This window comes from Castor canadensis, chromosome 4, assembly GCF_047511655.1.
Source record: "Castor canadensis chromosome 4, mCasCan1.hap1v2, whole genome shotgun sequence".
In the NCBI taxonomy this organism is placed as follows: Eukaryota; Metazoa; Chordata; class Mammalia; order Rodentia; family Castoridae; genus Castor; species Castor canadensis.
In genome coordinates this window covers 40279088-40301060 of record NC_133389.1, presented here as the reverse complement: position 1 = coordinate 40301060, position 21973 = coordinate 40279088, and the positions used below count along the sequence as shown (strand labels likewise).

The 21973-nt window shown below is 35.7% G+C and overlaps 1 protein-coding gene across 27 annotated transcripts in view; it reads left to right on the top strand.

The window, feature by feature from the left end:
* The window catches only part of Dtna (dystrobrevin alpha), a 345657-nt gene that overhangs the window by 287422 nt on the left and 36262 nt on the right, over positions 1–21973 (top strand). For 22 of the 27 annotated variants that reach the window (XM_074070021.1, XM_074070014.1, XM_074070023.1 and 19 more), the window contains 3 exons: positions 7474–7551; positions 8107–8199; positions 17950–18037. In XM_074070021.1, the coding sequence (XP_073926122.1) occupies positions 7474–7551; positions 8107–8199; positions 17950–18037 (259 nt within the window). Of the gene's footprint in view, positions 1–17; positions 108–7473; positions 7552–8106; positions 8200–17949; positions 18038–21973 lie in introns of all 27 variants that reach the window. The other 5 variants (XM_074070035.1, XM_074070033.1, XM_074070036.1 and 2 more) reach the window with 2 other exon arrangements.

The following is a 21973-nucleotide window of genomic DNA, read 5'->3' as shown; positions in this document are numbered from 1 at the left end:
TTGTTTGCATCCCTCAGGTTACCTGAGGTGAGAAGTGCATCCAGCCCCATAGCTGAGGAGCATTTGTTCATAAAGCTGTGTATAAATCAGCTTGACCATGGTACATGGTCAGTATTCCATATCCCTAAATCAACTAATCATAGCAGTAGTCCCATAGTGAGACGCTAGTCATTCTGCTCCAACACTAAAATCCTCTTGTCGACTATCCTGGTAGAAACCTTTGAGGGGTTTAATGAGATTCTGTTGAAAATTTCCAATCTACAGTAGAGGTCTTAGCTCTTTCTTCTGTTTATTGCTTTTTTGTAAATTAATTTCATAGCTTCATACCAGTGCACATGAAGTGTATTATGCAACTAGTACCAAGCTGGGTTTTGTTTGAATAAGTCTGATTTTGTACAACTTGCAAGACCTTAGATGGTGATTTCTAAGATTCTTGAATTACGGAGACTCTTGAAATGCTCTTTAGTACTAACTAGTGAGATTAGGACAATGACCTATGGATGAACCTTAAATGTAGTTAAAGACAGAGGACTTAATAAGCCTTAAGACATTTCTGTCTCACTGGGTCAGGGCCATACCCCATCCCATTTTTCCTCCCAAGGAGAACAGTCTGATTCCTAGCAATTTCAGAATCAGTTTGTAGCTACCAGTGCTTATGTTCTTTCACTTGATAATGCTGCTGGTGATCCACTTCAGCTTCCCTAGCCATGTCGGTGTACTAAATTTGGTAGAAATCCACCAAGCTAGATGAAGGCTTAAGCTAAAGGTCATGTTTTTTCTATAATTGGAATAAGAATTAAGAAATTTGACCTAGAGCTCTGCTCTCACTGCCCCCACCACACCCCAACTTCCCATTTTAAAATCAAATACCAAGAATAGTGCTGGCCAGTATTAGGGCAGCATTAAGAAAGTAAGGAAGCCTACCCTGCAGATGTTTTGTTTAACCTAACTTGTCAGTCTTTTGTATTGTGACTTGGAAGTCATAGAGATCTGAGAAAGTTAAAGCAGAGTGAGGACGGATTGAAATAATTCCTGCAAAGACCTCACTACAAACTCCTGTCATTACTTACCTAGAGCCCTTCATAAGCCTGCACCTTTGATCTTCAAAAAGCACTAGAGTGTATCTTTGAAGTATTTTGACAGACTTATGCAGATTTACGAGTATGTACCTCTGGTTACCACCACCATCTGTAGCATCCCCTGTTCTTATATCTTTTTTCCAGCTGTATTCTTGATTCACTTTTCCATTACTTAAAAGAAAAGAAGGATTCTCAAAGGCACTCCTCCTTAGTCTTTTGAAGTGTGTGTGTGTATGTGTGTGTGTGTGTGTGTGTGTGTGTATTGCATGCACATGTGTACTCAGTGCTGGTTAGCAGCTAGGTAGGATTGGGGTCAAATAACATAATTCATAGACCAATTCATCTCATTCATTTGTTCAGTCGTAAACTGTATTCTGAATAAGCCTAGATTGCTTTGTTGTAAATTTATAGGAAAGAATGGCTGGGTCAATGAAAATCTATTACCATCACTAGGAGAAGAGCTACAAGAGCTAAACATGGCAGGACAGCAATATTATCTAAAATCATGAAAGATATCACAGCCTTTTTACAAATACTATTGCAAAGACTGATCTGCAAGCCAGGCTTAAAGGGCCCTTTGTCTCTTTCCCTGTCCATAGCATCATACTTCTCAGGATCTACTTTCTTCTTTGGCATCATGCTTTCTGTGTAAAATCTTAATTATCTGGATGAAATCCTTGCTTAGTTTATGTGAGAGAGTTACTAGTTCTTTTCTCTGTTTAATGAGCTGCTTTAATATGGCCCATCTTCTTCATTAGCCACAATGAGACACAAAGTTTGAAGAGCTCATTTATTTTACCTCCACTATTAAAGACATTGTTTAAAGACTTCAAAAGTATTTTCATAATTACAACTTCTAAAATGGTAACTACTCACAAATTGAATCACTTTGGCTATTAAAAATAGTGCCCACTATTATATATAGTATCACTCTACCAAATGTTAGAAAAGGTTTATAATTCACATAGTGTATTGAACACAATCTAATTTGCTATTTTCTGGTTTATCACCATAACATTTGTATTATTGACCCTGTATTAGCTTTGTATTACCTATGGAGCGGACACATCACCCACTCCAAGTACTTCCAAATCCTTGTCATTCCCAATAGAGTATCATTTATGAGTTATTTTTGCTCATTGACTGGTAGGTCACTTGGTTGATTGGCTTAAGTTTTTATTCAATGAAAGGCTTATTTACTATGTCTTTTTTCAATGTGTTTTAAATAGTTTTGCTACCCAAAGATTCTTTATTTAAACACCCAGGTATTTCATTTAACTTAAAAGGATCAAACTAAATTTTAAGTATTTGTGACTTGGTAATCAAAAAATGAATAGAAATAAAATTGAGTTATCAAATCCTCTAACCTTGCTTCTGAAAAATCAAAATTTTCTCCAGGGCTAATTTTTGTCTACAATTAAATCCCATCTATTTTCACTCATAAAAATAGATAAATTTGTACATTAATGTCTAACACCATCCTGAACATTTCTCTGGTCTTTTCACACCTCCTGGGCATGTTGTGTGAAATTACATGAAATACGAACTAAGCATTCTTTGTAGATAACTCTTTATTTCATGTAACCCTCCCTCTAGAGTTCCACTTCTATGCTACTTGTTTTTTACAAACTTGAAGTAACCTATCTTCATACATAATTGTAACCATTTCCTAAACTAAACTGTCATGCATAGTTAAAACCATAGTCACTGTCTTCATCACTCCATCAACCCTTCTTCTCTTACTAGAATGCTTTCTCTTCAGACTAGGTGTTTGCACATACCCTGTGACTGGCAGAATTTTCTACAAGCTCTCTTGGCAAGAAATACAATTGGAATAACTTTATGATATCAGAGGATAACATAGTCAATGTGATAAATTGAATCTAACCTAAGGGTCTGACTTCTTCCATGGTGACTCTGTGAGATGATTCAGTGTTCATGCCAGCCTGGATTGATGAACAGCCAATTTTCCTGCTGAGACACTAACGCTTTTTTATGTGTTTACTGATTTTCATGTGGCAGACATTTTATATTTCAGACATAAAGTTTTTGAAACCTAGAAAAGGAAAGAGAAACAGAATGCTTCAAGAAATTCTGTCTTGATGAAATTATCAGTAGACCCTTATTTGCATATATTAATTGTGTGGAATTAATGGGTTACATCATGACATTTTCATAATGTACATAAGGTACTATGATCATACTCAGATCATATTCACTCTCGTGAACTCGTACATTTCATGTAAATTACCTTGATGACCTTCTTAGTAGATTGTATAAATTATAGAGCGAAGCACAATTTTATTCACAGTTGAATGTTTCCTAAGGAGGAAACTAACTTGCAAGTCATTCTTCCCAAGTCCCAAATGCCACATGAGTTTATCAGTTTTTTGAGAATTAATAGAATGTCTTGATCTGTCCTAATTTGTCATGATTTAAATATTGCTTTCCTAATTTACCATGGTGATGATAGGTATTCCACATCATTTATTTATGTAATATTCTTACTCCATGAGACTGAATCCAGATTTATTTATTTAGTTAGTTTATATTATGTTTAATAGAATAAAAAAAAAAAACTTTGACAAAGAGAATAGAGTGACCCAAAATAAGCAGAAGCAGTTTTTGAAAATGCATTTCAAGTTTTAAGCAAAAATTCAGGGAACATTTGTATGTATTTTTGTTACCTTTAGAAAACCCCAAATGCTTCCACTGAAATAAAAATACTAACATCATTTGTTACCCTTCAAAACTAAGGGGAGAGTTTTTAAGATAAATCTGAGGTATCTTGAATCTAAACTTGCACAGCCCGTTGTGTTGTTATGCATGTATGCGTATGTGAATGCATGAAACATTTCAGAAGACTAGTTATCATTAGACATACTATTTTCCAGAGGTTTTCAGAGGAAATTTGAGAAATTTTTAGAGAATTGAGAAAATTGAGAATTTTTTAGGAAAAAAGCAGTCTGAAAGAATATTCCCTGTCTTTTTGCTTCTAGTAGAACACACAAACTTAAAAATTTTCTGTCATACCCTCCAGGGTACCCAACATTGATAATATGTGTGTGGAAAGATGTGTTTATACCTTTGCAAGGCCCTGTTAGAAAGAAAATGAGATACACATGCATACAATTTGGGAGGGTAGTCTTGCTTCTCCTTGAGACTCTGATCAGAAAAGTTGTATCAGCCACACCAAGCTATGTGAAAGCCATGGTTGCATTCTAATTCCCTGATACGCTGGAGTTCTCATTCCTGAGTAAGGAAGTAGGTTCCATGTGCCTGATTCTAAAGTCCACAATCAATTGGGAATATCACTTATCTCCTCCACACATTGTTTTGAAGGGATCATAATAACCTACATGTTATTGTGAAGTCACTGTCTTCACAACTCAGGAGAAAGAATATTCACACAGCCTCCTTTGTTCTTGGGAGCTACAGAAGAGATTCTGATGGAAGGGTCTTCATGTGAAACCTGCCTCCCAGTCAGCTCTAAGTCCTTGGTCCATTTCAATTTGAGAGTGGCTTTTATGTTTCATTTCTTCTTGTGCACTTCACTGTCTCTATGCATGGTCATTTTTTTTTTTTTTGGCTTTCCAGAGCAAGTAACCAGAGAAGAATTTGAGGATGGTTCTAGGAAGTATAGAAACTATATGGATAGTGAGTGCCAAAAGTTAGAAATGCTCCTAGCACCAGAAATTAATAGCTATAGCAAAACAAAATTTATTTCCACAAACTCTTAACTGTTCATGGTGTAACCCCCACATTTTCCAAGAACTGGTTTCCCCAATAATTCATGTGGAAAAGGAAGGGAAAATAAAGTTTTAAATGATTCTCTAAAACTCACACTGGGAAGAGCCAATGAGAAGGAAATCACAACAAAAGGAAGAGATGTATATGTGTAGAATATCTGCTCCTCCCTTTGAGGAAGGGAGGGGCCTGGAAAGAAGAGGGAAGAAAAAGAGAAGAGGGAAGACAGGCAGTGGAGAAGAGGAAGGAGGAAAAGAGCACACAAAATTGGAGAGAAAGAATAAGGCCACTAAAGGAAATCTGGCTAATTTGACCCTCCTGTCACTCTGCCCCTTTAGGTGGTACTGATGTTAATGGGGCATATCAGTGCTTGTGTGGTGGGAATGTCACTTCTGGACTTTACTGACACATCAACTTCTACCCATGAAACATCACTAGAATAATTTGTAGCAAGCACATCTTTGTGGTTGATCTTCCTCGGTTTCTTTCTTCTGCTGTATTTTTTTTTAATCTAGCACATTCAACAGCAGCAAATGTACCTAGATCATTATTAGGCATTTTGGTTAAAGGAAATACCACTACAATTTCTGAGATTCAAAGAGCAAAGCATAAGAAGACAGAGAAAGCATTTAACTAAGGGGAAAGAATCATTGATACTTCTCAGTGTTTTGAAGGTGTTGCATGCATCTGAAATCAGTTATGCAATACATACACCTAAATTAGGGGAAAAAAGAGGTGGTGAGAATGTTGGCAGCAGACGACAGATCGGTTACTGGATAATGAACACAGGGAGAATTACTTCAGCACACAGGTTTAGAGTTCTGTTTGGGTAGATAAAGGAACATCACAGACAAAAAAAAAAACAGTTATGATAGCTTACTGTGGTTATTGACCCTGATGGGGAAGTTTCACAGTCTTAGAAGATAAAGATCAGAATGCTAAAAAATATCATTAAGGATCTCAGGAAAATGAATTAACAAAGAACATTAACTTACTGTTTTTAAACTTGTAGTGATTATATTGCTGGGCATGGTGACTATAGTTAACAATAATACATTGCAAATTTAAAAACTGCTATCACCACAAAAAATAAGTGTGTGAGGTGATTGATACATTAATTAACTTGGTCTAATCATTCCACAATGTATGCATACATCAAAATATCACAATGAACCCCATATTCTAATTTATTTTTAATGCCAATTTTGTTTATGTGCAGTTGTATTTTTTTAAGTGCAGCAGTATCTGTCTAACAGGTGCCTTCCTAAAAGGCTGAGTGAAAATGTCCAATGTTCAACAAACATGATTGCCCACTCTGTGCTAGTCATATTCTTATAAATCACATTTGATATATATTTACCAGAGGCTTCACTGTTTAAGAAATCTTTAGTATATACTGTTACAAAACAAGGATTCAAATTAAAATGTAGATAATTCTAATATGCTATTCATTTGTATAATTTGCATGCTTTTAGGATTTCAGTGTGAAAGAGTGGTACTTCACTGTACATCCTTAAAAATTGTAGTTAAAGTCTTAGATGGCTTCAATTACCTTACAAACTACTTTATAAGCCTTCATATATATATATATATATATATAGAGAGAGAGAGAGAGAGAGAGAGAGAGAGAGAGAGAGCTTCTTGAAAATTTGTGGTAGGACCTCATAATTTAGTTCCCGATAGTTAATTATTTGATATTTAAACAAAGTCGGACAGTTTATTTTTGTATTTTCTATGAATGGGAAGGATAATTTTAGGTACACAAATATGTAGGGCAAATTCTTAACCTACAAAGGAGCAAATTCTTAAACACATTACCATTTCAACTGCAAGACAAAGAATTTATACCATAGTTCCCAATGAAACATGTCTGTTCAGCACAGTAGATCTTGGGTGACTTTGACCTGACAACACTTAAGTAATTGTCACTTATATTTTTATTTGTACATTAATAGGCCCATATTTTAATTCATGAAACTCTCAGTTAAGTTACTAAATAAAACTAATATTCCTCCCAATGAATCCCAAATATTAAGAATTTCTTTAATAATTGGGCTGTCTTCACTAGTTACATGTTAATATTGACATAAGAATATGAATATATTTTATAGGCTTCCAAGGTGTATTTCTCTGTTTCTCTGAAAGTCTTCCTTGTAGCATCACAGCCAAGGTGTTTTACTAGTAAAACACTTCTAATATGACAAGTATCGCTAGGTAGTTTTCATCTTTGTTCAACAGACAGATGGAGAATTTAGGAAAGGCTGAGAAGTAGACTTCCTGACTAGAATCTAAAGCCTGGCAGGATTTAGTGAACTACTAGCTATTTGCATGATATTTTGTATTAAGTGTTGAACAAATTCTTATGATGTCTTGTCATATACAATATAAATGCTCACATATTAAGCAAATTGCAGAAGTCAAAACTGGGGTCATAGTGACTTTGTAATTGTGATTATGGTTCGCAGGCAAGGTTTCTACTTCTAGTTGAACTCATAGAAATTTGAAAACATCTCGAACATTTCAAAATAATAAGAGATCTGTCCAAATAGAACTTGGATCTAGACTTGGGAGTTTCTGTTGCCAGTTTCTATTCTTGAATGCGTTGCCGTGTTTACGCTCTTCTTGGCTTTCCCATCTTATTAACTAGCTCTCCTCCCAAGGACAGTGAAGTAGAGCAGAACAAAATGCTGGCTAGGGCTGCTCCAGCTTTTCTGAAGGGCAAAGGGTAAGTTAAAGCCAGAGTGTGCTGCAATCCTGAGTTAACTCAACTAAAAAATGAAGTCTCTTTTGTCATAGATGCTGTGTGTGTGAAAGATCATCTTTGATTTAGTAAAAGCAGCTCTGTCCTAACCCAATTAACAGCACCAGCTAGTTACTTTGAGTAGATGTGTCCACGTTTGTTCTTCACTAACCCTAATTTTCATTTTTCTTTTTTCTTTTAAATAACTGAGCTGATGATTTCATTTTCCAACTTAATCTTTCTTTTGACCCATTTCAGTGTGCTTACTGTACAAAAGAATTCCTTGGTGTTAGTGATTAAAGACTCAAACTATTCTTTCTAAAAAAGTTACTCAACCTAAATGGAAGTCATTATTTTTAAAGTTAGTGGAATGAAATTGTGAATTTCATTGCTTGGATTTTGCTTGCATTTTTCATAGATTATCCCTTACACTAGCTTGCATTTCTAAATGACTTTTCTATCCCAAACTCTCTCCTACCTTCTCTGCTTATTTCCGTCCACCTCTCCTAATACCCATTCTTTCCTCCTGCCCTGTTTTAGGATACAGTACAGCCTGAATGTGGCAGACAGGCTAGCTGATGAACACGTTCTCATCGGGTTGTATGTGAACATGCTGCGGAACAACCCCTCATGGTTAGTGGAGGTTTGGCTGCTAGACTGTCCTTAGAGAGGGGCAATCTGAGCTGGTAGCAAGCAGTCTTAGCAAAAGGCTAAGTCACTGCATGCCAGAGTTGTCACTAAAGCACTTTTTGCCTAATTCAGTTCCAAAGTCTTTTTTGATATTAGTCTGGATACTTCCCATTTAGCATGTCACAGAACTCATATCCTCGTTTATATCTTAGGTAAGGTTAAAAACTTGTGTGAGTGGTTGCTATGCCAAATACCACATTCTAATGGATGCAGAACTGGATGTTCTGCCGGTGGGTTTCATGCCATGTGTCATGTCAAGTTATCACAGGATGGTAATATAAGACTTTGTCTTATTCCAAGGACATGGATGGATATGCTGATTTGGGAAACAATGCTTCATTTCACTTAGGATAAAAGTGAAAAAGAGGAAAAGTGATGTGATAGGATCATAAAATGGAAATCATTTATTTAATAATGACAACCGTGGAAGAAATTGTCGATCAACAATTCTGTCACTTACAAATGTGTCTGAGTAGCCATCCTGATGAATCCTACTTCCTAATTCCAGAACATGCAAAGTTTATGTTCATATGTGTTAAACCAAGGTCTTCAAAAAGCCTTTGTTTTATGGCAAAGGACTTCATAAATGTTTTCTATGTTTGAATTGTGATGTAGGAGATTGGTTAAAGTTAACTTCATTTTAATAATAAATGTGCATTTGTAATTTGAATAAAAGTAAACATATATATACATACATATATTTCAGTCTAGTTTAGACGACTATAATATAAACATAGTTAGCTAGCCAATTCTTTGGAAATGCTTAATTTCCCTTAACAAGTCCACTTTTCTGTGATTAGGTCTATGGATTTTCTGAGGTGATAATTAAGTGAACTAGTGGGTTAAATTCCCATTAAAATGGCTCACACTTTCAGCATAGCAGAACCCCCTTCTTCTATTTCACAAAGTCATCCCTCAAACATGCAATGGCTATTGTGCTTGTGGCCTCATCACTTAGGGTTGTTAGACTCTTTGTATCTAGAACTATTTCCTCCCTTGACTGTTTCTAAAGCATCTGCCTATTGCTTCTTCTAACAATATTCTTCTTCTAACCTATTTTTGCAAGATTAGTACATGAGACAATTTTAGGTCTGATTAACTAGTGAACATTTGTTTTAATAGATATATATTAAGCATATATGAATTTTTATTTTTAGAAATGTATAACCAGCACACTGGTATAATTTCATTCTATATACTCCTTCTTGAGGAGTTAAAAATGTACTTTTCAGCCAACCTAGGCCCATCACTTTCTTCAGCTATCCTGAGCTTCTAGATTCAACAGTATCTGCTTTCTTGCAACTCAGCCTCTTCAAAACTACAAGATTGCGTTAGTCCTATTCCCAACAAACTTGGTACCCCAATATAATAGGTTTGTTGGGAGAATAGAACTATATACTGAATCATAAAAAAAAAATCCTATCAGTAGTCTTCAAAAGATACAGTGGGTACAGATGCAATATGACAGCAGTCATGTGATCTAGCACTGCATCTTCTCCCAGTAATTCTTAGCACACCTCAGTCATTTCCACGAATCTTCTTTGACCTTTTCTTAACTAAGGTTGCAACAAAGAAATCTCCATAGAGAAAAGTTCATGGTTTGTCACTACAAGCCATTTTCCCCACTCAAATGATTAATCATATTGACTTGATGGTCACTTAAGACCATAAAACTATCTCAAGCAGAGATGCCTTACATGTGCTTGATAAAAGCCAGAAGGGATTTTTATTTTGTAAACAAAGCAGAATTTAAGAGTAATTGATGAGGCCATTTAAATAGTTGCCTCCGTGTTCCACATAGCCTTTTTCTGTCCTTAAGAAGCTCCAACTTCTTCAAATTTCTTCTTTTCCCTCCCTTTCCTTTACATTGAATTAGATCCTAACAGTTGTTTACACATTTCATGATTATATTTGTGATGTAGTGATCTCTCATCTTCTTTATCACCAATACAGCTAAAATGCTTTTCACCATTCAGTTATGATGAGATAAATAATAACAGGTGATAATCATAATAGCTACTATTTATAAAGCACTTGTCTCATGTTAAGTTCTGTATTTACAACTTTATATACATGATTTATTCTGGTACTTAGAATAAAGAGTAAATAGTATTATTTCCATATTACAGAAAAGTAAAGGTAACATTTTCAAGTTTTCCTGACCGTCCCAAGATCACACTGTAGCTAAACAGAGATTTAACCATTACCCACCCATGCATAACCACTATGTTACAGCATTTCTTTTAAAACCTGTGTCAAGACTTGCACTATAGCTCAGTGGTAGAGCACTTGCCTACCCTGTGGTAGGCCTTGGGTTTGATCCCCAGCACCACAAAAAAATAAATAAATAAATAAATAATAAAACCTGCATCAACACATGCCCTCCAGAAAGTTTTCATTTTAACTCCTCCACTGCAGCCTTCTCATATTTACTTACTGGTACTGCATGCCTTGCTATATTATTTTTATTTCCTTTTTGACAGATATTTTGAGCACATATTAGCAATCAGAATGGTGGTTGTTGTAGGCCATTGGATTCACATCTGTAATCTCAGCACTTGGAAGGTTGAAACAGAAGGATGGAAAGTTCAAGGCCAGCCTGGGATACATAGTGAGATCCTGCCTTAAAAAAAAAAAAAGAAAGAAAGAACTTTTATGAACTTAGTTCCATGAGTAGTGACTTCTCATTTTAATTGTAAGCTTCAAAACAGGGAAGAATTTTGTCTTCAATCTCTTCTAGCACATCAAAACAGCCAGAATAGGAATAGTAAATTCTATATTTATGAAACACTTCAAAAATTACGGAACCTATACCCACATGTTATTTGTTTCTTCCCAGCCTTACAAGGTTTGACACTGTTATTTCCGTTTCACTGATAAGAAAATGCAAGCTCTGGGCATTAAGGACTGATCCAAGACCCCATACTAGCAAAGGCTCTACACGGGCCTCTGACCCCCAGATCCTGCCTAATTTCCACCCCATTCCTCTGCCTCCTTCTCTGTGCATCCTTCATGAGACGCTCAACAAACAGCTCATAGCTTGTTCTCCATCAACAGGCTTGGGTTTTTGTCATTATAAAGCCATGCTCCTGGTTTGCTCTATATCGAGATCTTCTATCCTATATTAACTACTTAACAAAATGGAAGACTGGCTCATTTGTACAAATTAAACAAAGATTTATGTCATTGCTGGTTCTGATATCACACAGCCAAACAAATACACAGAAACTTAGGAGAATTTCTGCTACATTCAAAAATGAGCAGAGTGCCGGTGTTCACATCTGTAATCCTAGCTACTCAGGAGGCAGAGATCAGAAGAATGGAAGTTCAAAGCCAGCCTGGGCAAATAGTTCATGAGACCCAATCTCAAATCTCAAAAACCCCATCACAATAAAGGCAGGTGGTGTGACTCAAAGTGTAGGCCTTGAGTTCAAACTATAGTATTGTAAATAAATAAATAAAAATAAACAACTAGCTTTGGCATTTAGGCACTTTTGTCAATGAGAGAGAAGGGGTTTTCTTTTGCCCTCCCTAATGCTTGCCAAGTACCTGGGCTTATCAATTATGTATAAGGAAGGTCTGTGACAGGCAAAGAAACCCAGAACTTCTGCCTCTAATTATAATTATACCTGCACTTAAACCATTCAGAAGCTTCTACATATTTCTGTAAACTCTGTAAGAGAGGAAGAGGAAGCAGCTAAAGGCTCCAGACTGTAGTTTGCTGTCACAATCAATTTCTGTCACATGGTTAGGCCTGGGATTTCACAAAACTAGTTTAAAATTATTCTGCTCATGTTTTTCTCAATTACAAGAAATTGTACTTCTGCAATTGCCAATAGATTTCTTGTTAAGTGGATTGATAATCCACCTAGTTTAAAATGGCTCCATAATATTTTATGCTTGGGGAAAAAAGATGTCTACCTCATTCTAAGAATGCTTTGTACTGGACTTCATGTATTAAGTTTAAATTTTTATTAGCTGGCTACTTAAAACAGCTTATTGGATTGCTATTGCAATTGGTTTACAAGCCAGACCCTTCACCACAAGCCTGTGTGTGATTTCACCCTTGCCTACCTCTCTCTCAACCTCAGCTTTCATAAGATGTTCCCACTGAATCATATTTAACCACATCAGCATTTGATCAATTCCTCAGTCAAGACAAGCCCTTCCCTGCCTCAACACCGTAATACTGGCTTTTCTCTCTGCCTAGAACATTCCTCCTTATTTTACTCCTGCCCCTACTTCCACAAGCACAGAATCCTGCTCTACTTTCCAGTCTCAAAAACACCACCTCAGGCTGGAGATGTAGCTCAGTGATACAGTTCTTGCCTAGAAAGTTGAAGACCCTGAGTTGGATCCTCAGCAACACACACACACACACACACACACACACACACACACACATGCACACACACATGCACACACACATACACACACTCACAAAGGTACCACCTCAGGTAAACCTCTCACATATTAGTCTCTATCATGGTGTACAATATATTTCCTCTTTTCATTATCACCACTCTGGTAATAATGGTGGGTGGTTGTCTTCCTTTCATAGAGAAGATAGATGGCAAATTGACTAATTCTGAGCCATAACTTTGGCACCTAGCATAGTGCCTGGTGCTCAATAGGTGCCCTCTAAACATTTGCTAATGTCATAGGTACTGATTGTGCTCTAGGTATACAATTCCCTCTAACCCTAAACAAAATTGTTAGGAGTACTCAAAAATCTTTGTTACTAGTAAACTAAATAATTTTACTACTTTACATGATCACCTGCATAGAATAGCTCCTTAGTATAGAAGTATGAAGTAGATGAAAAAATAAAGTATCAAGCTTTATGAAGATATAGGTGGAAAATATGGATAAGGACAAACACCAATAGCAATTCATGTGACAAAACCAAATAATAGGGGTTAAAATGAAACAATAAATGAATGTGGTATTGGACAAGAATTTTTTTAAAGAAGTATAGTACTCCCTGGTCTCTTCCACATTTAGTTTTCTAAGGTGCCACAACAAAATACCACAAAGCTTGAACAACATAAATTTATTTTCTCACAGTTCTGAATGCCATAAGTTCAAGGCCAAGGTACCAGCAGGACTGGTTTCTCCTAATGCTTCTCTCCTTAGTTTGCAGATAGAACACCTCCCCACTGCATCCTCATAACCTTTTCCCTGTGCCTGTACATCCCTAGTGTCTCTTCTTCTTAAAAGGTCAACAGTCATGTGGGATTATAGTCCAACTCTTAGGGTTACACATAGCCTTAATAATTGCTTTAAAAGGCCCTATATCCCAAGGTGATCACATTCTAAAGTACTGAGGTATTAGAGCTTCAATAAATGAATTTGAAGAGAGACACAATTCAGTCCACAATGCACTTCACTATTGAATCCACTATACTGTATACCTTTAGTATTTTTAATGTATAGGCTAAGATTTGGTTGAATCCATGACCTTGATTTTCAGGATCTTTTTTTGTTTTTTTGGTGAGACTGGATTTTGAACTCAGGGTTTCACGCTTGCAAAGCATGTGCTCTACCACTTAAGCCACACCTCAAGTCCATTTTGCTCTGGTTATTTTGGAGTTGGGATCTTGCAAACTATTTGCCCAGACTGGCCTTGAACTGTGATGCTTCTGATCTCAGTCTCCCAAGTAGCTAGGAATACAGGCACAAGCCACCCACACAACACCCAACTGTCAGGGTCTTGATAAAGGAGCTTGAAGGCATTCCTAAGAGAAGCCATTAAAATGGTAAGTTTTCATTATTACTATCCATTAAGGTTACCATTTCATGATTTCCTGTGCTTTCCCTGCAAACCACTCAAGAAAGGGCCATCACATAAGCTTTAACAATTAGCTTCCCTCCCTATTCTTTAATAGAAACTCTGCTCGGGCCCCAGTATCACTTCATTTTTTTCCACCCCAACTCTCTTGTGCACTTTGACTCCCAATCATCTCTCAACGGTACTGTACTCCCATAGCAGTCGGCTCTCAACCGTCTGAAAAAATTAAAAAAAGAAAGTCATCCAAAAAAGAAACCTTCCACTTAAGTGTTAACTAATAAAGCCTTCCCAGGTGGTAATCCCACTAACTAATTATATTTTAATAGACTAGTACATGAGACCCAGTGGCCTTAAAATTAATCTGCAGTGATAAAATTTCTTTCCCCATCCAGACAAATAGAAACAATATCAAGGGAAAATGCAGAATCACTTCTAGTGACCTTTGGATCGTACTGTTCTTTGCTTGACTGTTCCCCGATGGAAGTCAAACAGGCCCATAGAGAAATCAAATAAATGTGAACAGATCCTTATGTCTCAGAAATCTTTGCTAAATCATAATTTAGTAAGCCCTAGTTTAGCAGGAAGCACTTGAGTTTCCTGGAATGCCATTTGACCTCACTAGCAACAGTCACTGACCATGCATTGCAGGAAGAAAGTAGAGAGCTTTCAAAATAATGCATTCAGCTTTCTGAAATACAGTCAATACAGCAGCTCCTTTTTAATTCATCGTAGTCTTATAGCAGGATTACTGACTACAAATTCCTAAAGTGAATATCTAGGGCAGGAAAAAGTGTTGGTATTTATTTTAATGGTTTAGGGATTACCGGCCATTCATTTTCAAATATTTGTAATTGAAGTCTTAAAATAATGGAATTTGTCAGAAAAATGCCTCATTCACCTGAAAAGCACATGTAAACTCATAAATTGCTCATGTGCACAAAGGGGTAATATATCACCCAACTCTCATTCACACAGTGCTAGGGAAAAGAAGTCATGGAATATGAGTTATCACTTGCTAGACAGAATCCAATATCTTCACATCTTACCTTGCCAGGCAGCATTTTTAAAATATAACTTTTATATTATTTATGCTTGATGGTCATTCATGACAACAGGTACTTTTATCATGAAATTTTTTTATTATTTATTTATCAAAACACCCATGAGTGTTTCTGACAAAGTCACTTTCAAGCAGTCAAACAGATCATCATCCTAGTCTTGGAGGAGCAAGCACTATTATCTGTGCAAACTATGTTAAGTTAGTATTTAGTCTCTAGTATACCAACCAGAAGTGATAGGCATGTTAAAATAAAATCAAGTGATCTCTTAGTAGGGTGGTCAGATGTTTAAGGCAAAGGAAGTATAGCTTTCTCTTTGTTATCAAAAAATTTTCTCTTTCTTATTTCTGATAAGAAACTTAGGTATCACTGCACAGACATTGTTTCATAAAGACATAATTCTGCCTTTTTCTATTAAAATTATTTTCTTATTCCAAGTCTAAATTTGTGTGTTGGTTGAAATTTCATTCTCCTTAGAGACTAATACTGTAAACATTTTGTGAGCCTTCTATCCTAAAATTTTCTTTCTCAAGGGAATTTTCCCAAAATACCACACATACTATGTTAATATCAGTTAAACACTCATAAAAATGGTCTCTTTTAGATGGTTTAGATTTGAGCTTTATTTCATATATTTGGATTTCCCATTTTATTTTTAAGACATTCTAGATTCTTGCTACTCAAGGATCTTCTTGGATGAGCAGTATCATATCTTGGAGGCTTGTCAGAAATGCAGATTCTCAGATCCCACACCCAAACAACCCCACTGGCCCACTACAGAATTCAGAAACTTCATTTTCATAAGATCACAAAATAACAGTTTGTATTTTAAAGTTTGTGAAGCACTGCTCTGGATAGTTCATGACATTTTGAAAGAGACAAGGATTGTTAATGAATCCAAACAGGTTACTCACAAGGAAAAATAATATTAAATTAACTAGTGTTTTTGAATACTTAATGTGTCCTGGATGTCCTGCTACCTTGATGCTTTTTACATGTATTAATTCCTTGGGTAAAAGGAAAAAGAGGCCTCATTCTGAGAATGGAGCTGTGAGATGGTGAATAGGGAAATTCAGGGATATTCTAGTTATTTACTGTAGCCTAGAGAAATGGTCTACATCTCAAGTTCAAGCATTCAAAATTCAAATAGGTACAGTTTACTATGTGAGGGGATGGGGGCAGAAGGAAAAGATACAGGAAAATCTTCAAAATGCCTATAAAAATTGGTATAGTGATGGGTTCAGCCAAACAACGAAGAACAATTTGGAAGGGGCCTAATCAACATGACAGAAGCATGGAATGATTTCCGCTCATCTTCCCACTTTAAAACAAAAAGACTGTTGCATATTTACTCTCTATATAAATGTACATATAAATAATTGAATATTAATGTGTATGGATCTGAGTCTTCACAATGGATAATTATTACAACCTTAACATTTGCATGAGAGTGTCTTTTTAATGTATAATAATTAGTATTTTTTCTCCTTAAAAACAAAAGTATAAGTGGGGAAGAATGTAAGTATGTTTGGGAATGAGAAGAACTAGTTTCTAATCTTGGTTCTGACCTAATATACATCATAATAAATGATAGGCCAACCTAAAATCAACTAATCTGTTAACAGGATTAATGTTACTGGTATATTTCATAGAACTTTTAAAAATGTTACTCACAACTTACTCTTTGTAGGCCAAAGTTTCCGAAATATGAGAGAGTTGGTAAAACTTCTGCTTGTATTAGTTTTCAGGGACTCAGATCAATCTTATTCTAGTATAAATAGTTTCCATAAATTTATCAGAGCCACTAAACAATTACCATTAATGTCACTGAGAGTTACCACTGTAGTTCTACTTCTGTGGAAGTAAATATACAAAGGGGTGGGGGAGGTGGCCTAAATAATGTATACACATGTAAGTAAATTTAAAAACGATAAAATAAAAATTTTCAAAAGTCAGGTTACCCAGGTAATATTATAGATAACTGTATCAGTTATCTATTGATACATAACATAATACCTCAAATCTTACCAGCTTGAAGCAACGAACATTTCTTATCTCACAGTTTCATGAAAGAATTTAGATTTCACTTAACAAGGTTTTTCTGGCTTGAGGACTTTCGTGGGGATGGAGTCCAACAGTCTTCTCAGCCTCTGGTGTCATCTGAAGGTTCTACCAGCAGAGATTCATCTACATGGTTTTGGGTGGCATAACTTTATTGCACAGTCCTTTCCCCAGCACTACCTTCCCTCAACGCAAGCAATTCAAGGGGGTTCAAGAAAAAGGAAGCCCCACACAGAAGCTGTGGTCTTTTTAAACATAATTTTGGAAGTGATATTCCATTCCTTCTGCCATATTCCATTCATGAGAGGCAAATCAGTAAGAGTAGCCCATACTAAAGGAAAGGAAATTGGATAAGGATGTAAATGCCAGCACGTAGGGAATCACTGGAACCAACTACATGTGTTTTTCTTCCTTCCAGCTTGCTTCTATATTTTCTAACATTATCAATTTTGGACATGTTTTAGTTGTGTAATAAGGAACAAAAAATATTAAAGGCAATAACATTAAAGTATTCTTATATCAGAAAAGTCACTTCTCTTTGGTGCTTTTTTAGTAAGATGATTGAATAGACTGAGCACAGGATTTATTATTGACCTTCATGGCTGCATATTAGATCATGTCATGAATCCAAGCTGGAGATTATTAACTTAACAGGGTTTTGTACAGCTTGCAAATTTTTGGCCTTGAAAAATTGAAATGGCAATCCTCCCGATGGTGACAGGAATATGTCAGTCTTTCTCAGTGACGTATTTAACAGTGTCCTTCTTGCTCTGTTCTTGATAGCATGCTTGAGAGTTCAAACCGGCTGGATGAGGAACACAGGCTGATCGCGAGGTATGCAGCAAGACTGGCAGCAGAATCCTCCTCATCTGTAAGTAGCTTGGGTGAAAGGATTGATCTGTTGGTGTCTGGGATCCTTGAATTTCATATGCCTTATCCATTGTTATCATTACAAATGGTGCTAATTGCCAAGATAATTAGTACTAAGTAATTGTTCATGTGTTTGTTGCTATATTTATGGCATCTTGATAGTCAATTCCCAGTTTAAAAATGGCCGAATTAAGGAACAGAACTTCTACAGTAGTGTGACACTTCAGGCTGGAAGCCCCACACCCACCCTTACTAAATCTCATCCCCATAGGAGAACTGAAGGATAGGGGAGGGATGAGGACTGGTTCAGTTTTCTCAATGGGCTTAAAGCAGGAATGTGAATGCTTAGCAGACACTAGGTTTAAGGTAGAACAATTACAAATGCCACCTAAAATATACTAGTAGAGGCAATAGACTGATGTTTTTCTTCATAACTTTATCTCTAAAGCAAAGCAACCATCAGTTTGACAATGTTATTCAAAATTCATCTGTGCTGCACTGAGGGTGAGCTGGGACTGATGCATCACAAAAGATAATGAGTGACAGGGGAGCAAGTGAGAAAGCCATTGTCTGCCACTGAACCTGGGATGTTCCACTTATCAGAGCCCTTCATGGGGAGCATTTAACTAATGATCCCAGATGGTAGCAGTGACTCATTGCCTTAGCTGTGCCATTACTCTCTGTGACATCAGTGATTCTATCACAGTTAGAAACCTCCATGATCTACATGGGATATGGGGCAAGCTAAAAGTGCATTAATCATAGCTCCAAAATTAGATATGGTAAAACAGATATCTTGGAGTATGTGAAATCTTAAATTCCACAAATAAGAATCAAGCTTGCTGAATAAAATTAAAGCCAACCAAAAATATGGCAAAAAGAGACTTTTTTTTAACCCTCTCAGGAAACACTCAAAACACTTAAAAGGAAAGGAAAAACAAAACTTCTGTCAAAAGTTTTCCAAGTTTTCTTGCCTTTGTGCCTCTATGGACAAGAGTACAATTTAATAAGACACAGGCCATGTGAGCCTAAGTCCCAGCTCCCTGTGATCTCATTCATACGAAGCACTTCTTTAAACATAGTTTCCTCATCTATAAATAAGTATAACTATAATTATTACACCGTCACTGCTACATGTTATTAGAGCCAGATGAGATAAAAAAAATATGAAACTGCAGCATAAACAAATAGTCACAAAACAGTAACCTACAGACCAAATGTGTTCCAATTAAATGTATTAAATGTCTTCTTTGGGTCTCCCAATGGTCTCAGTTCTTTATTATCTGTCAGTATTTACAAATCAGATGGTTTGCCTTAAAACTCTGGATTTCTCACTTTTCTTGAAATGTTCACCATTTAACCTCACCCCTACTCTTGATCCCCTTTTTCACTTTAGGTTACCTCTCAGGACCTATGGGACAAGTGAATTAGTGGTCCCTGGTGGAGTGCTAAATCTGCATGCACATGTTATTATTTGCATATACACTAACTTCTCCAGTCTCTGTTCCTTTTCTTCTTCTTGAGAACAGTGATTATTTGTGTTCTTACCTACTTATATATAATATTTTTGGATCCACCACAAAAAAAATGTCCTTCGTATTAACTTTTCCCTTTGTCAATGTCTTTGTAATCATATTGCAACAAAGGTATGATTAGCTAAAGACTCATAATTAGTAAGATGTCACAAGATCCATTTGTGTATCTTCCTAATGGAAATTCCTACATCTTACTTCACTATGTTCTTCTACTCAAATCATTGCATTTCTTATAATATCTTGCTTTTCCACCCTTCATTATTCTGTCCCCTATGGTGCAGCCAGTTTCAAATACATCATGAAGAAATGTGGAGTCCATCCATCCAGCAGACTTTTCCTCCTCTCTCACTTCATAAGTCAGATCAATGTCATCACCTTAATATTCCCTCCTTGGTTGCTTTAATATTGTAGCCATGACTTCTGTGATCCTTTTGAACAGTATGCATACCTTACTCATAGTAACAATCATAGTTACATTGTTTGTTATTGAGGACAAGAAGCATTTCTCTCAATATTTGTTATATAATAGGTGCTGAATTAAAAAATGTGTTAAATTGAAGAATGAGTTAATCAATATATTTGAGACAGCCTAAAACTTAGGAATATTTAATTCAAGTGAGAAATTTCATTCAAATGAGAAATTTCATTCAAATTCAAAACTGAGATGCTTCCTACAAGACAGTAAAATAACCAGCTAACTCAGGGAAGATGAGTTTCTTGTTTTTTCTTCCAATAAGGCTTATTATGTAGAGCTAACCTACCATTAATTAGTTTTTATTTTTATTGACTACTTTAAATTCTCAGTACTAATTTTTTAAAGGAAGTAACTTAGATGCTATATATTTTTAATCTTCAAGAAAAGACAAAGTTATTATTTATGGCTTGGTATTATTTTCCTCCTATGTTGGCTGCTATTGATTAAAAGATAAAATAAAAAGAGGTTTCTAAACCTTGGTGGATCAACAAACCCACCTTGTCAAATCCAGCCCATTTTTGTATAACACAAGCTAAGAAGTATTGACATTCTTTAGTTTTTTTGAAAAAAATCAAAACAAGAATCTTATTTTGTGACAAGTGAAAATTACATGAAAGTCAAATTTGAGTATTCATAAATAAAGCTTTATTAGCATACTGCCACCCCTGTTTATGTATTAGCTATGATTTTTCTCCTTCTACAGCAGCAGAACTAAATAGTTGCTAACAGACAGTCTACTTCCTGTTTTTCACTTTTCAGTTATTAATCCAGTTTATGACATATAAATTATAGCTTGAGATATACTTTTATAAGATTGCTACACCCACTCAATACTTTATTTGTCTGGACAATTTCTTACCAGTTAATACAAAGAGCAAAGCACTGATTAAAATTCACAGTAGGCTCAGGTAAACTTCTCTCTCTCAAGAAAAACTTGGATCATAAAGTTACTGTATGCCATGCTTAGCCACAGAAAGCCATTTAAGATCCAGAACACAGAACCTCAAAATTCTTCAATGGGAACACAGATCACTTTGTTGTTGAAAAGAAATGCAAAGTAAGATTCATAGAAGAACTTTACGAAAGCCAGATCTTTATCAAGCTGAACTTTTTCTACAGTTAGGATTCTGGACATTAAGAAACAAGCTTAGTTGGGTGCAGTGGTACAAGCCTGTAATCCCAGCACTATAAAGGCCGAGGTAGGAGGATCACAAGTTTGAGGCCAGCTAGGGTTACATATCAAGACCCTGTTCAAAAACAGAAACAAAATAAAACAGGCTGAGTTTCTCCATGTGTTTTGGTTTATGCACCAGATGCCATTTTTAGAAGATTTGCATTCATTGATAGATTATTTGTGATATTAAAACAATAAAAATTAGCTTGGAGGAGTTTCTGTAATGCATGTAAAGCAAAGAAAGTACTACACAGAGAAGTGTACTGAGCCTGACACAGTTTTTATAAAATATCCCAAGTAAGTCCTCAAATAAATACATACATACACCGCCATATATACAAATATGATATGATATGATTTATACGTATGATTATGTGAAGTTGGAGAAAGCTATGGCTACATATACATCAGTTTTAAAGCTTCTCGCATGATTCAGAATAATGGGCTGCTGTGGTATAAAGGTCGAAAAAGCAAGCATTTGTATGAATCCATCAATGTAAAATTACATATAAGAATAAAGAACTGCAAAAAAGCATGTTAAACAAAAGGAGAAAAAAGTCTTATTAAATGTCTTCAAAATTATGATTTTTAAATAAATTTATTTTTAACTTTTAAGTACTTTTTAAAATTGATACATAATTATATGTGTATGTAGAGTAGCATGATATTTTGATACATGTATAATGAACAGATCAGGGTAATTAGCATATCCTTTAACTCAAATACTCAATCATTTCTTTCTGTTGGCAACAC